The sequence below is a fragment of the Stenella coeruleoalba genome, assembly GCF_951394435.1.
Source record: "Stenella coeruleoalba genome assembly, chromosome: 5".
Classification (NCBI taxonomy): Eukaryota; Metazoa; Chordata; class Mammalia; order Artiodactyla; family Delphinidae; genus Stenella; species Stenella coeruleoalba.
This window is the reverse complement of record NC_137150.1, coordinates 64282001-64294637: the sequence shown is the minus strand read 5'-3', so window position 1 is coordinate 64294637 and position 12637 is coordinate 64282001. Positions and strand designations below refer to the sequence as shown.

Here is a 12637-nt window from a genome sequence, read left to right as displayed (position 1 = left end):
ACTTCATTAAGACATGTGCAATATGGCAATTTTACTGGGGTAAACGTTTAACCCTATCTAGGATGATTGCTTGCTGGGGCTTAGCAACAGGGTCCAGTTCACACTTAGCACTAATTAAATACTTTATTGAATAAATATAATACCAAACAAAATGCATTCAAATGCTTTCTAAAAAAATCAATTTTAAGGGCCTTTCTATTCAGGCTAATGACAAACACAATAAAGGTAGATATGCTAGTTTAACATAATTGGCTGATTTTATACAGCACTTATATCTTTTAGTCCACAAGTATATTATTAAATGATAGAGAACATCTAATACAACCATTTCTACAGAACTAGGAAATAAATTTCTAAGAAAGAAAGATTTTACAGACCCCATCTTTTATACCCACCCCAACAGTCTAACTCTAAAGAGGATAAAGCCAACGACTTTCCTCACAAGAGCTCACGACTAATGTCGCTTTGCTATCAAAATCTGTATTTCTGATCCGTTATGAGCATTGAGACAAGATTCAAATATTCCCAAAGAAAGAAGCACAATGCACGTTGTGATCGCCTATTCAGCAACAGCGAGCACTGCATTCCAAACTATCTCATCCCAGGAATTAAATAAGGTCAGCCACATTCATTGGCATTTCCTCCACTGTAGTATTGTAGAAAGTCTCAATGTCACGAAGAATCCTCTTGTCTTCTTCAGTAACAAAGTTTATAGCCACACCTTTCCTCCCAAATCGACCCCCTCTGCCAATTCTGTGTAAGAAAAAGAAATCAGCAATTAGAATATACTACTTCACATGCTGCATGAACTACTGAACATGATGATCCACTTGTTAACCAGCAGCTGCTGTTTACTTATCAAGGTTATAGTTCGTGCTTCTAATTGGAGCACTAGCTGCTAATCAATATCTAGAGAAAAAAATCTTCCTTTGCAGTTAGTGCCAAAAGGATTCAAGGCTTGTCTGGCTGCAAAATGAGATTTTATCAAGTATCTTGAGCATTATTTATTTTTTTTTTTTAAAGCAGATGACAGTATTGTGTTTGGGGTAGTGAATTTAAAGCCCATACCAAAGTGGGCCAGCCAAGAGCAGATGTCAGCCTGGGACAGATGTAAAACACCAGGGATAAAACAAAAAGAACAGTTATGTAATCCATTTCGACGCACTTCTGGAACTGTAAACTGCAAATACAAATGCTGCAAGGTTAACTATTGTCTAAAACTTACAACTTTTTCCAGTGGGAAAACAAATATTTGGTATGGTGACCCAAACTTATCACTGCTTTTTTGCTCAGTTTCACACGTTATAACTGAAATTACTCAAACGTGTTTACCTCCAAAAACAGCTTTCTAACGTTCCTGATAGAAACCAGACAATACAAACCACCTAATAGGCTAGTATACAAAATGCCTTGGCTGGAGCATCTTAAAATATCAAATAATCATGACAAAAGAAAAACAAATATAAATACCGACTCGCTCTTTATTCAAACAGTGTGCTGTTTCGCTTATGATTCCACGTCCTAAATTACGTCAACGCCGTTTCTGAGCGCCATCTCGTCATCAACTGCTGCTATCGACCCCTGTATTTTTTAAAAAGTCTTTTTTTACATCATATAACAAAGTACAATTCAATTTATTTAGGGATAAAGCCACTATAACTAAACCAGGGACTGCTCAAATTGCTACCAGATGACACCAAGAAAATCCCAACTATAGAGGAATCACCAAGAAAGCGCATGGACACGGACACGAGCATCACTAAAAAATACAGCTCAAAAATAAGCTAAGACCAACCGATCTAAAACAACCTTATCTGTATGTACAGAGTCCACAACTTGGGCAACATTCACAACTGTTTTCCCACTGTGTATGACCAATCTTCCCAAGTACAATTTTAATTACACCCTACCAAGTTACTATGTCATATTACTCAATTCCCTGATTTGAGGTTACCTTTCAGACAAATCAGTCAGTAGAAAAGCAAAATATGAATTTTACCAGTACAGTAAAGTCAAGATGCCATCTACTTACCTGTGAATATAGTTTTCACGATTGGTAGGTAGATCATAGTTTATAACCAATGACACTTGTTGCACATCAATCCCACGAGCCTGAAATACAATGACGATGTTCAAATTCTAATTGAAATACTAGACACCTATGTAATGTAGGCCACAAAATAGTAATGAACTATACTAAGTGGTATAGCTCACTGTGGAGTGTGGTCTTTTCTTTATTCTCCCAAATAGCCTAGAATTGGTAAAGGTTATTAAAAAACCTTCCCCCCAAACAAACTTTTGGTGAATTAAAAAGAGCAGTGAAAGACTTACCAACAAGTCAGTAGTGATCAAAACACGGCTTGACCCTGATCGGAATTCCCTCATGATAACATCTCTTTCCTTCTGGTCCATGTCACCATGCTGCAAAGGAACAAACCTATTAATTCAAGAATCACCAATCAAATCAACATTTAACCTTATCAACATGTATGAGACCAAGCGTCCCTGGCTGCTACAGGGGTACAGCAGACAGGTATAGTTAAGAAACAACTTTATTTTGAGCAGGGGGAACGACAACACAGCACTTAGCAGCTATATTGTAGTCTAAATCCTGCTTTAATGAAGGTAGACTTAAGTTACTATTACTAGGTTAGAATACCTCTTACCAGAGCAGAAACTGTGAAATCCCTGGCATGCATTTTCTCAGTGAGCCAGTCCACCTTACGCCTTGTATTGAGAAAAATAACAGCCTGTGTAATCGTCAGTGTCTCATACAAGTCACAAAGTGTATCCAACTTCCATTCCTACAGTATTTCAAAGAGAAAGTTAACAGTAATTAACATGATTGTTTCCAACTTACATTCATTAGAAACTCATTATTAGATTGGTCTAAAGACATATTGCACCAAATCTTAAGACAAAGGACATTGGACATTAAGAAAGAGGTCCACCCCAGTCTTTTACAACCTAGTGCAGTTACTCTTCTTCTTGTGTGTACTCTGCTAGCATTATTACAAAAACCAAGATGTGATCCTAGTTTCTGTAATTTTAGCACAGTGCTTATTCAAGAAGGTAAAAAAAAAACCTGGCTACATTTTTATGTTTGACAATTAGACAAATTACCTCTCTTTCAACATTAATATAAAACTGTTTAATTCCTTCAAGGGTCAATTCTTCCTTTTTCACCAGAATTCGAATGGGATCTCTCATGAATTTTTTGGTCACTTCCAACACATCCGTTGGCATTGTGGCAGAAAGCAACACCACCTTAAAAAAAAAAAATTCATTATGCTGTCACACGTCACACAAGTAGTTAGCACAACTTGGCACAATACTCGACGAAAAAAAATCTTTGAGACCAAGCATCTCTGTCTGAGCATGGAATTGTGAGCGTTATGCATCAGTTGCTTTTGCTTTCAGGGGGAATGACAACAGAACACTTCAGTTATGTTGTAATAATACCTGCATTAAACCTAACCTCCAGCTATTTTAAGAGTGGGAGTGAAATAAAGCTCACCTGAATACTTGTATTTAATTTTTGGAAAATCTCATAGATTTGATCCTTAAACCCTCGGCTCAGCATTTCATCTGCTTCATCCAAAACAAACATTTTGATCCATTTTGGAGCTGTTTAAAATAAAGTCATACTATCATCTCTAGGTTTTCAGGCATGCTATTTACTTTATTTATAATAGTAAAACCAAACTATATTCGACAAGCAATACTTACAAAGGTATCTTCTGTTTAACATATCAAACACTCTCCCTGGTGTACCAACAACAATATGTGGTGCTTCAGCCTGAAGTTTTTGCATTTCATTTCGAACATTGGTTCCACCAATGCAGGCATGACAAGTTGCTCCCATATAGTCTCCAAGTGCCAGAATTACCTTTTGGATCTGAAAGCCAAAAGCCTGATTATTATCCAGCAGAATTACTAGTTCTGTGACTTAACTTCCAAAGCATAATGGCAAATATCTGGTCTACAAACAGCTTTAATGCATGCAGAGCACTTAACTACTTCCGAGCTTAAAATGCAGACCAATCTAAATGCCTCAAGATAAACTTCCCTGAAAACATCTTGTGCCTTGTCAAACTTGAGATCCTGTTGCCCCAGGTACCAGCTACGTAACTAAAAACATTTCCTACTGTTATTCTTCATTGTGTATTAAAGTGTAAACCATGGTAAAACAATAATTTTTCCCGTAGCACTGCGACGTAATCTTGGCTTTAATAAACCCTACAGATGTATTACCAAGGTTTTACTTCAAACCAATATGGCAGTGAGCTCTGAAAACACAGCATGCAACAGATACATCACAAACTACTAAGACAGTCAAATAACATGTCACTGTAGTTTTCATGTTGCACAACTGCATTCAAACTTGAAAATGAGAACAGATCTAGTCCACCCTGAACAAAAACTTGTTTCTCAATCTGTTACACAACCCTGCAAACCATACCTGCACACCCAGTTCCCGTTTGACTGTTTAGCTTTCAACAGAAACTCCCTGCATGCACACAGTTAAAAGGAGGGCTCAAATTTATACTAAGCTTTAAATTCTTCACAATTGTGAAACCTGAAACCTGTACAACACGCAAGCAGTTTTTTTGAACTACACTATCAATACCTGTTGAGCCAGTTCTCTGGTGGGGGCCAATACTAGTGCTTGGGTCTCCTTGAACTCAATCTCCAACTGTTGCAGGATGGAAATAGCAAATGTGGCTGTCTTGCCAGTACCTGACTGAGCTTGAGCAATCACATCATACCCTAAAAAAAGTAGGATACACATTTACCGATCCCACATCAAACCGCCACTTCTAGTTTACACCACGTATTCCATTTGGAACACGAATTATGCCCAAATAATCAAGTGATCAGCAATGAGTATTCTCTTCATTTCAGGTCAGTCCCGAAAGATGATTGCCATCATTTCACTTTAAGGAATACAAATAGGTGCTAGTCCCCCAAAAGATAATTTTCCCATATTAAAGAGAAAAAGGTGCAGGTCCTATGCAGAACAGGGAATTCATTTTTAAGAAGCGCCAACGAGTTCTTTTACCTTTAATACACGGGATAATAGCTCTCTGCTGAATAGCTGATGGCTTCTCAAAACCATAAGCATAGATGCCTCGAAGAAGAGACTCCTTTAAATTCATATCATCAAAGTTATCAACAATCTCATTCCAGTTACTCTGAAAAGTTAAAAAAAAAAAAAAGGAATAAACGGATGAACAAACTCACCTTTCCAAAGTTCCAAATTCCACACCCATTTCTTACCTCGATGACACCATCGGGCTCCATTCCCTCGGGGCCGCCATGTTCTCTGCTGACAAAAATACTGCTGTTAGGAGAACGTCCCTTCCCCAAACCCCTGCAACTGCACACTGAGGGGAAGAGAAGCCCTTTCTCATCCGGTCGCTCTCCCCCGCACGTGTACACTTCCCAAACGAGCAAAGGCAGCTGGTGCCGCAGGGCACACGATGTACTGTGCGGCCGCTCAAAGGTTAGGAACCGGGGACGCCCGGAAAGGCCCCACGGACGCCGGCCCTTCCCCCCAGGCCTGAGCGCCAGGCGCTCCCCTCTCGGCGGTGCCCCGTCTCGCGAGAGCTCCACGCGCCGAGCTCCGCCCCTAACAATGCGCAAGCCGTAGTGATTGACGCGGGCCTAGGCCCGGCGAGGCCTTGCCAACGGCTCGCCGGGGCCCCTTTGCCGGCCCGGCCCCATCCGGCCTCCGGCCGCCGCTGCCGTCCGGCCCCCACCCAACCTACTGCCTAGAGCTCCCAAACCGCGCCACTGGCCGCGAACAGAGCTTTAGACAGACCAGTTACACCGTACCGACTGCGGACTGCGCCACGGCTGCCAATAAATGCCGGGCTCCGTATGGGCAGGGGAAACGGCCGCGATTTCAAGGCGTCTTCGGGAAAACACACTCTTTCACCACCTTGTTTTCTTACCCGTCTCCCCACAATCCGGGCCCTACCTATCATGGAAGCTTCTCGACAAAACACAGGAGTACTGTACCCCAAAGCCACGCCTATGAACCCGGGGTTCCCTGCCTCCTCTCCATCTATTACAACCTCCTGCAGCGCCTTAGGACCTGTGCCACAGAGCACGAGCACCACCACCACCGAGGAAGCGGCATACCTGTTATAATCCGCGGAGCTACCAGACATGATCCGAGGAACCACTCAGTGCCTGACTGGAAAGGCAGAAGGGCCGCACCACCCGTTTTTTATAGGCTCGCGGCCGGGACCCGTTTTCTGCGGAGGAATTTTCCCGTCGTTCTTCGACCAGCCACAAAATTGTGATCCTGGGGTGCTTATCTCAGAAAATATCCTAAGCAAATCGGTGGGAAAACCCAAATTTAGTTATTTGCCGATCTTACGGCGTTGCTGAACATCCCAAGACCCTGGCGGGGGATGTTGGGACTCTTTGCTCTGCGGCGGAAGAATATTGCAGCAAGCGATAGAAGACCCGCTTTCCCCGCCCGCCCTGCTCCTACGGGGTTTCCGCGTCCCCAAAGCAGAGGTGGCCGGGCCGCCGGGCTGGACCGGGAGGCGGAAGGCTGGGGCGCGCCGGACGGTTGGCAGCTCCGGCTTTCCCGCCGGACAGTGGGACCAGGCTCGCCGCTTCCGCAGTGCTCGGTGCCGGAGGGGCAGGCACGTCCATACTCTGCACTGGAGGGGAATCGGGCTGTTCCGCTCGTTCCCACCGCTACTTAACTTGACGGTAAAGAGCCGCCTGGCCTTTGGCCCGAGCGTTTAACATCCTTCAGACCTTGACAGTGAAACTCCTGCTACGGAAAATGTCGGCTGCCCAGCAAGTCCCAGAAGATCCGGTTTACCGTCCAGCGTGCAGGGCGAGAAGAAATATGTAGTGTCCTCTGCAGATGTCTCTGGAGCAGCCAACTCCATTCTTCTCATGTTGCCTCTGCTCTTCTCTCGCTCTCTTTTTAAAATAATGCTTATAATTTTAACAGGTGTGAGAAATGCCTGATAAAATCACTGTAAATTTTTGCTTATGTAGGGGTGATGTTCCTTGTAACTCAGGAATTTAAATGGATGCTTCCGGCCTGTACAGCTCCATGCTGCTTTGGGACTACACAGGTTTTGGTTATGGTCTTTTTTTTTTTTAAGGCTTTTTGCGCTTTAATTGTTTATACATAATGAATGTTGATTTAGTGAAATTGAGAGCAATACAACCCTTGCTGCTTAAATAAACTGCATGATTTGTAAAGATCCAGAGGTTTTCAACTGTAGCCCTAACCCAGGCTCGTTAATAAAAACCAAAAATAGTACTTTTAGTCATTTAACTTTAAAATACAGTCCTACCCACCCTGCAAGATAACACAAATACTCAAGAAAACATTTTCTCATTAATTCAGAAGGCCAACCTAAACTCTGATAACGGGGAAAAAATGACTTAATTTTCTATATTTGTGTATTCAACATGATACCTGGATGTAAATACATTTTTTTCCAAAAATCATTTATTTGAAAATTAGCATGCTAGGAACTGTGACAAAAACTAATACCAAGATGACAAAGTGTACTTGACCCTCAGTCTAGTGATGATGCTCCCTATCCACCCTCTGTAATGGTCAAATCCAGATTTGAGGTGAGGCCAGACATTTTCTGAGAATGGAGGTCAGAAATCCTTGTTGGCTCATCCAAAACCTACTAAAAATCTCCTGGGATCCAGGAAACTGAAGAAAATACTAAATGAGAAAAATGGCGAACAATTTAGTCTCACTTGAGTCTACAGAGTGAAATCAATCAAACATAGGGTGAAATCAATCAACAACACCTAATTGTTGAGTGTTTTCTTTAGGTTTAGCCCTACTGTTACATGCTGTGGAAGATTTCCAGAGTCCCTTAACAGGAAATAATCAAGGACTAAACTCTGGTTTAAGTCACAATTGCTCAAGGGGTTTCAAGGTAAGAAAGTTTCCTAATCCAAAATTCAGCAAAAATCCAGACCCACATTGCCAGCAACTCTACCATGTATTTCTAATAAATGCTGTGCTTGCCACATTCTCAAGTGCTTACTAAATAGCATTAGTAAGTAAAAAATAAGATAAAGATCCAAACAAAACATACACATTAACAAAGTTTTGCATATCAACACAGAGTATACTGTGAAACTTTTCCACTTACCTGAGATCTAAAATTGGATGGCTATCTCTAAGTCAACTACAATGCTTCTTTGCTAACCTGGAACATGTGAGGCCATTTATATGGCAAGTGATGCTAAAACTCGGCTTCTTTCCCTGTGTGACCACCTAGTTTAGTTTTACTCTCCAGTAGCCTCCACTGACAATTGTAAAGCCCTCTAGCGATTGTAAGTCAACCTATTTGGGGGGAACATTATTCTGCCTGCCACAGCAACCAACTTTGTTGAATAGTGTATAAAATAAGAACCAAGAAGAGACAGTAAAGGCATTGTTAGCATAGAGTAGAGTTGATCCAGAATAGCTTCTAGGAAGTTGTGAATTTTAATCCAAAAATGGCAAAATGATGTTTTTGCTTCTTTTATTCTTAGGTCAAACTGATGAGGAAAAGAATTTTTTCACTGCTGGCAGTAATTCCTTAGACATATAGTAAGCCCTTAAATGTTTTTGAATGAATGAGTGAATAACTAGAAGAATAAATAGTAGAACTACAAAGATGAAGGCATATTATCTATTTCCTACAGTGAGTTGTACTGTTGATATGCTGTTTTAATTTCTTTTAAAGAGTAGAACTACTCCTGCTATTCATATTCAAAAAAGGACACATCCTGATGTCCCCTTCAGCTTATGTAACCATTTTTATCCCCTGAACTTGTAGGCCTGCATTTACTTACTGAAATGGTGACGATTTACATAAAGGTACTTTTAAGAAGAAGCTGCTTTAAACTGTCTGGACTGTAAAACAAAATGAGTTCTACTTGCAAGTTTTTATGTTTTTTGTTGCACAAACAATCCTTTAAGAACAATACAGGGCATTTTAAAAATAAAATTTCTCCTAACCCTACTACATTAAGGAAAAACGCTCAGCATTTTCCTCCTCTTCACTGCTCCGTCAGTTGCTTTGGTATTGTTACTTCTGCTGATGCCGTCTGTGAATTTTGTATGGTGAATTTGCCCCCATTTGAAAGTGGGCCTGGAGCATAGGCTGGGTGGTGGTGGTCCTTAGGTCCACTCCTTGCATCAGAAACGGATGCAGTAGACGTAGAAGTGAAGTGGCAGTTTATAGACCTCATTTCCTTGGAATAAATCCAGCCATTCTTCAACTATTCAGGCTTCCTGATTTTTGCCATACTTGAGTACCACCTGAATTATTTACCTAATTTTTAAGTCAATTTGCATTTACTTCGCTTGAGTGAAATCATCGGTTTAATTTCTTGTATTTTCTAATACTGATTAAAGTAATTACCAAAAAAAAATCAACATAAATACTGTGTGTCAATATAGCTCATCTGAACGTTTCTGTTTGGGATACACTGTTTCAGACGGATTGCAGGCCTACTAAATCTGTAGTCGTTAGCCAGACCAGGGCAGAGGCAAGTTAGATCTTGGTTTCCAGTTCTGAATTCTGAATGATAGGCCAACTAAAGTCTGAAAATAACCGACTAAATATTGTCAGTTGTTTCTGATGAAAACTTTTTTTAAATTATATTAATAGGACTTCGAAAAAATAAAGGGGGTGGGCACTCTGTCATCTTCCTGACTCCCGTAGAAAGGCTGAGGTGATGCATAACTAGCTGGTATTCCCTGAGACTGTCTCTGGGAAGGCCTTCGCCTCTGAAAAGAGAAGATGGTCAAGGCATAGTGCCCCTTTGCTTGCTAGAGGCTTCTATTTTTATTTTCCTTTAAAATTCCTTTGAAAAGTAACTTCAAAATTTTATACTCACAATTGACCCAAATAAAAGAAATTATATGGGCTATAATGGCATTTTTTGGCGGGGGGTGGTGGTCAAGAAACCTATTACATTAAATACTTGAAATTTTCAAAGTATTAGGCTGATCATTATCCTCCACAGTAAGCTCAGAAGTCAAGAGCCAGGAATATGTACACTCTGGTGATATCAGGAATAAGCAGCCCAGACCAGTGGAGGAGAAGTCTTATTTAATTATAATTTGTAAGGCTCTGTCTCTTGCGATGTTCAGTAGAAACACTGAAAATTTTCCTGAGATGTCCACTGCTACTAGCTGTTTTCCCTGAGCTGATCATTCATGTTTAAACTCCCTTCTACTGCAAAGCAAATATAACTATGCAGTGTTTCTTTAATCTGCAGAATGAGTTTGCAGTAGAAAATGTAATTTGTTCACTTAAATTGTAGTTGACTTAATAGCTTTGACTTTATATGACCTATCTTTCTCTATAAGCTGATGTCTGTTAGTTGATGAAAAAACCCCAGACCCTGTGTTTAGCTGCCTTTCTGCTGGCTCTGCAAGTAAAAAAACAAAAACACAAAAGATGATTCTAATAGATTTAACTCTAAACACACCTCAAAACTTGGTTCCTGGACAAGGTGGTGCTGTGGTAAAGTCAGCTGGCACACTCCTTCCAGCAGGCAAGGAGACACTTGGGACTGAACTCCCTGGCTTGCCAAGGAGGGGAAAGGCAGAAGACCCTTTGGGACCTTGAATGGGAAGCTTCTTATTTTTCCTGCTCTCTCTAATTTGAAATAAGCTGTTCAATCTGTTAGACTCAACTTGAAGTAGACAAAGACAGGAAAATCTATCAAACGAACTAAATGAAGTTCTGAGGCTAAAAAGTAGAGTCAGGGGGTGCATTTCTATATGAGTTTAGATTAATCAGCCAGCTCAAAGGCTGTCTGATAAGATAGCCGATACTTGTGGACAGTGGGAATCACTGAGGGGGTAGACTCTCAACAGAAAACAGATTGAGGAATAGGTACTAAATTTTCCTTTGGGGCACCAATTTGGGTTGTCCTCCTTCTTTGCAGTGACCCTGGTTCCTAGAGGTAAAAAACTGTGGAGGGATTATACAGAGATTTGTACAGAGTGTACAGAGATTGTATAGAGATTAAATGATTTACTTCAAAATGCTTGCGTTTGAATGCATTCCTTGAGAGAACTGTGATGAGAATTCCCCCTGGGCTAACTAGTGTGAACTGAGATTTCAAAGCTTCCCAGGCAACTCTGAATAGTTTGTGGATCTAGGTGGATTGTTAGGTTCCTAAGGGTATCAGTGGCCCTGCCTTTGCTCCATCCCACCCTCCTCTTTCAAATGGGGACCTTTGTCCCTATGTATTAAAGTCTTGATTTTGGTTAAAGTTAGAAGATTGATATTTAACCTCTGCCGTCTCTTGAAAGCTCACCAAAATAATAGTAAAAAGTCTTGCTGAAAAGACTTAAACACTCAAGAAAATTGGAAAAGAGACAACAGCTCACAAAACTTGAATTGGAAAGCAAATGAGAAAATGATGAGAAAATTAGCAGATGGGAGAAAGCCCTAAATTCAGAGTGTGGAAAGCTGATAAGCAACCTCATTTGTATTGCAGAACAACCAAAAGACTCAGAAATTGGTAGGACCATGTCTTTTTGGATATAGGGATGTGAGATTAAAACATGAACACTGGTTGAAAGTCTGTTGAAAAAGCAGTTAGAAACGGCCAGAGCAGAGAGGAGCAAACACTCTGCTGAATTCCAGCATGCCAGGTGCGTGCCTGTGCTGCCGAACCCAGGTTCATGCGCACAATGCACAGTGAAGCCGCACAAACCGAAACATCGGGCTTTGGAGCAGAGAAAGGTTTACTGCAAGGGCCAAGCAAGGAATACAGGCAGTGGCCCATGCTCAAAAGACCCTGGACACCAGCTCTTTGCTGACCCTGGATTAGAACCCTGTGGCTGCAGAGAAAATAGACATTTTTATCAGGAATTAAAATAGACACTTCAGGCTGAAATCATTGGCAACCCCCCAGGAAGTAAAGGAGGAAAAATAAACCCAGGGATCAGAAAAGCCAACAGGCCAGTTAATTAAACCTTAGAGTGACCAGGAAATCGGGAGTTTCCTACAAGAATGGGAATTCCTTGAATGTGAAGTGGTGAGAAGACTCATGTACAGCCGAAAGCAATTGCCCAGGGTCGCAAGCACAGGGGCATAAAGAAGAGCGGCAACAATGTCTCCAAATGCTTATAAATTTGCATGACTTATGCTCCACTATTCATGAGGCCAACCGGAGGTCAAGGAGCAAGCCCTGGCCTTGTCCTTATGGAGAGGCCCCTTCACAGGATCCTGGGATACAGATGGTTGGACAATGTCTTCTCAGGTCCTCCCTGTGCACATGTGGCCAGCCTCCCACCTCCTGAATACCAGTCCCAGGCCTGTGCCAGTCATATTCCCTTTGGGGAGCTGCTGTGCCCACCGCCCCAACATGTGATCTACATGAAGGATCCTCAGGTACCTGGATGGGAGCCCTGGAACAGGAATTCTCCAAGGTCAAGTACATTCCTGTTCCTTGCCTTTTTCCTAGCAGCCCCCAGCCTCCAGCTGCAGTCAACCTCCTCTGACTCTGATTCAGATCCTGAACTCAAAGGAAGTTAGAACCTGGATCCCAATTCTGTCTGAAAGACAGTGCAATAGTGCAATTCTATACACTCACAACTCCTTCCTTTCCCAGCCCA

At 41.6% G+C, this 12637-nt stretch overlaps 1 protein-coding gene across 5 annotated transcripts; it reads right to left on the bottom strand.

The window, feature by feature from the left end:
• Positions 1-108: 108 nt before the first annotated feature.
• Positions 109-6230, bottom strand: EIF4A2 (eukaryotic translation initiation factor 4A2). Of its 5 annotated transcripts, XR_013828471.1 has the most exons (12): positions 6148-6200; positions 5281-5329; positions 5063-5195; positions 4631-4770; positions 3730-3898; positions 3518-3627; positions 3124-3267; positions 2667-2804; positions 2332-2421; positions 2033-2112; positions 1471-1581; positions 618-753 (listed from the first exon to the last, which is right to left on the bottom strand). XR_013828471.1 is itself a non-coding variant. In XM_079922377.1 (11 exons), exons 1-11 carry the CDS (start codon positions 6174-6176, stop codon positions 609-611), a joined length of 1224 nt encoding a protein of 407 aa, XP_079778503.1. In that variant the 5' UTR covers positions 6177-6230; the 3' UTR covers positions 109-608. The 5 variants fall into 5 exon arrangements, 4 of the variants coding, with proteins under 4 accessions (XP_079778503.1, XP_079778502.1, XP_079778504.1 ...); XM_079922377.1 differs by lacking the exon at positions 1471-1581 and having other exon boundaries at positions 109-753; positions 5281-5326; positions 6148-6230; XM_079922376.1 differs by lacking the exon at positions 1471-1581 and having other exon boundaries at positions 109-753.
• Between the last annotated feature and the right edge of the window lie 6407 nt (positions 6231-12637).

Excerpts from the sequence above, each read along its gene's own strand:
- EIF4A2 (XM_079922376.1), bottom strand. The coding sequence starts at position 6,176 with ATGTCTGGTAGCTCCGCGGATTATAACAG. Across the intron at positions 5,330-6,147 it reads AGCTCCGCGGATTATAACAG|CAGAGAACATGGCGGCCCCG; the intron begins GTATGCCGCTTC and ends TATTTTTGTCAG. Across the intron at positions 5,196-5,280 it reads AGCCCGATGGTGTCATCGAG|AGTAACTGGAATGAGATTGT; the intron begins GTAAGAAATGGG and ends TTAACTTTTCAG.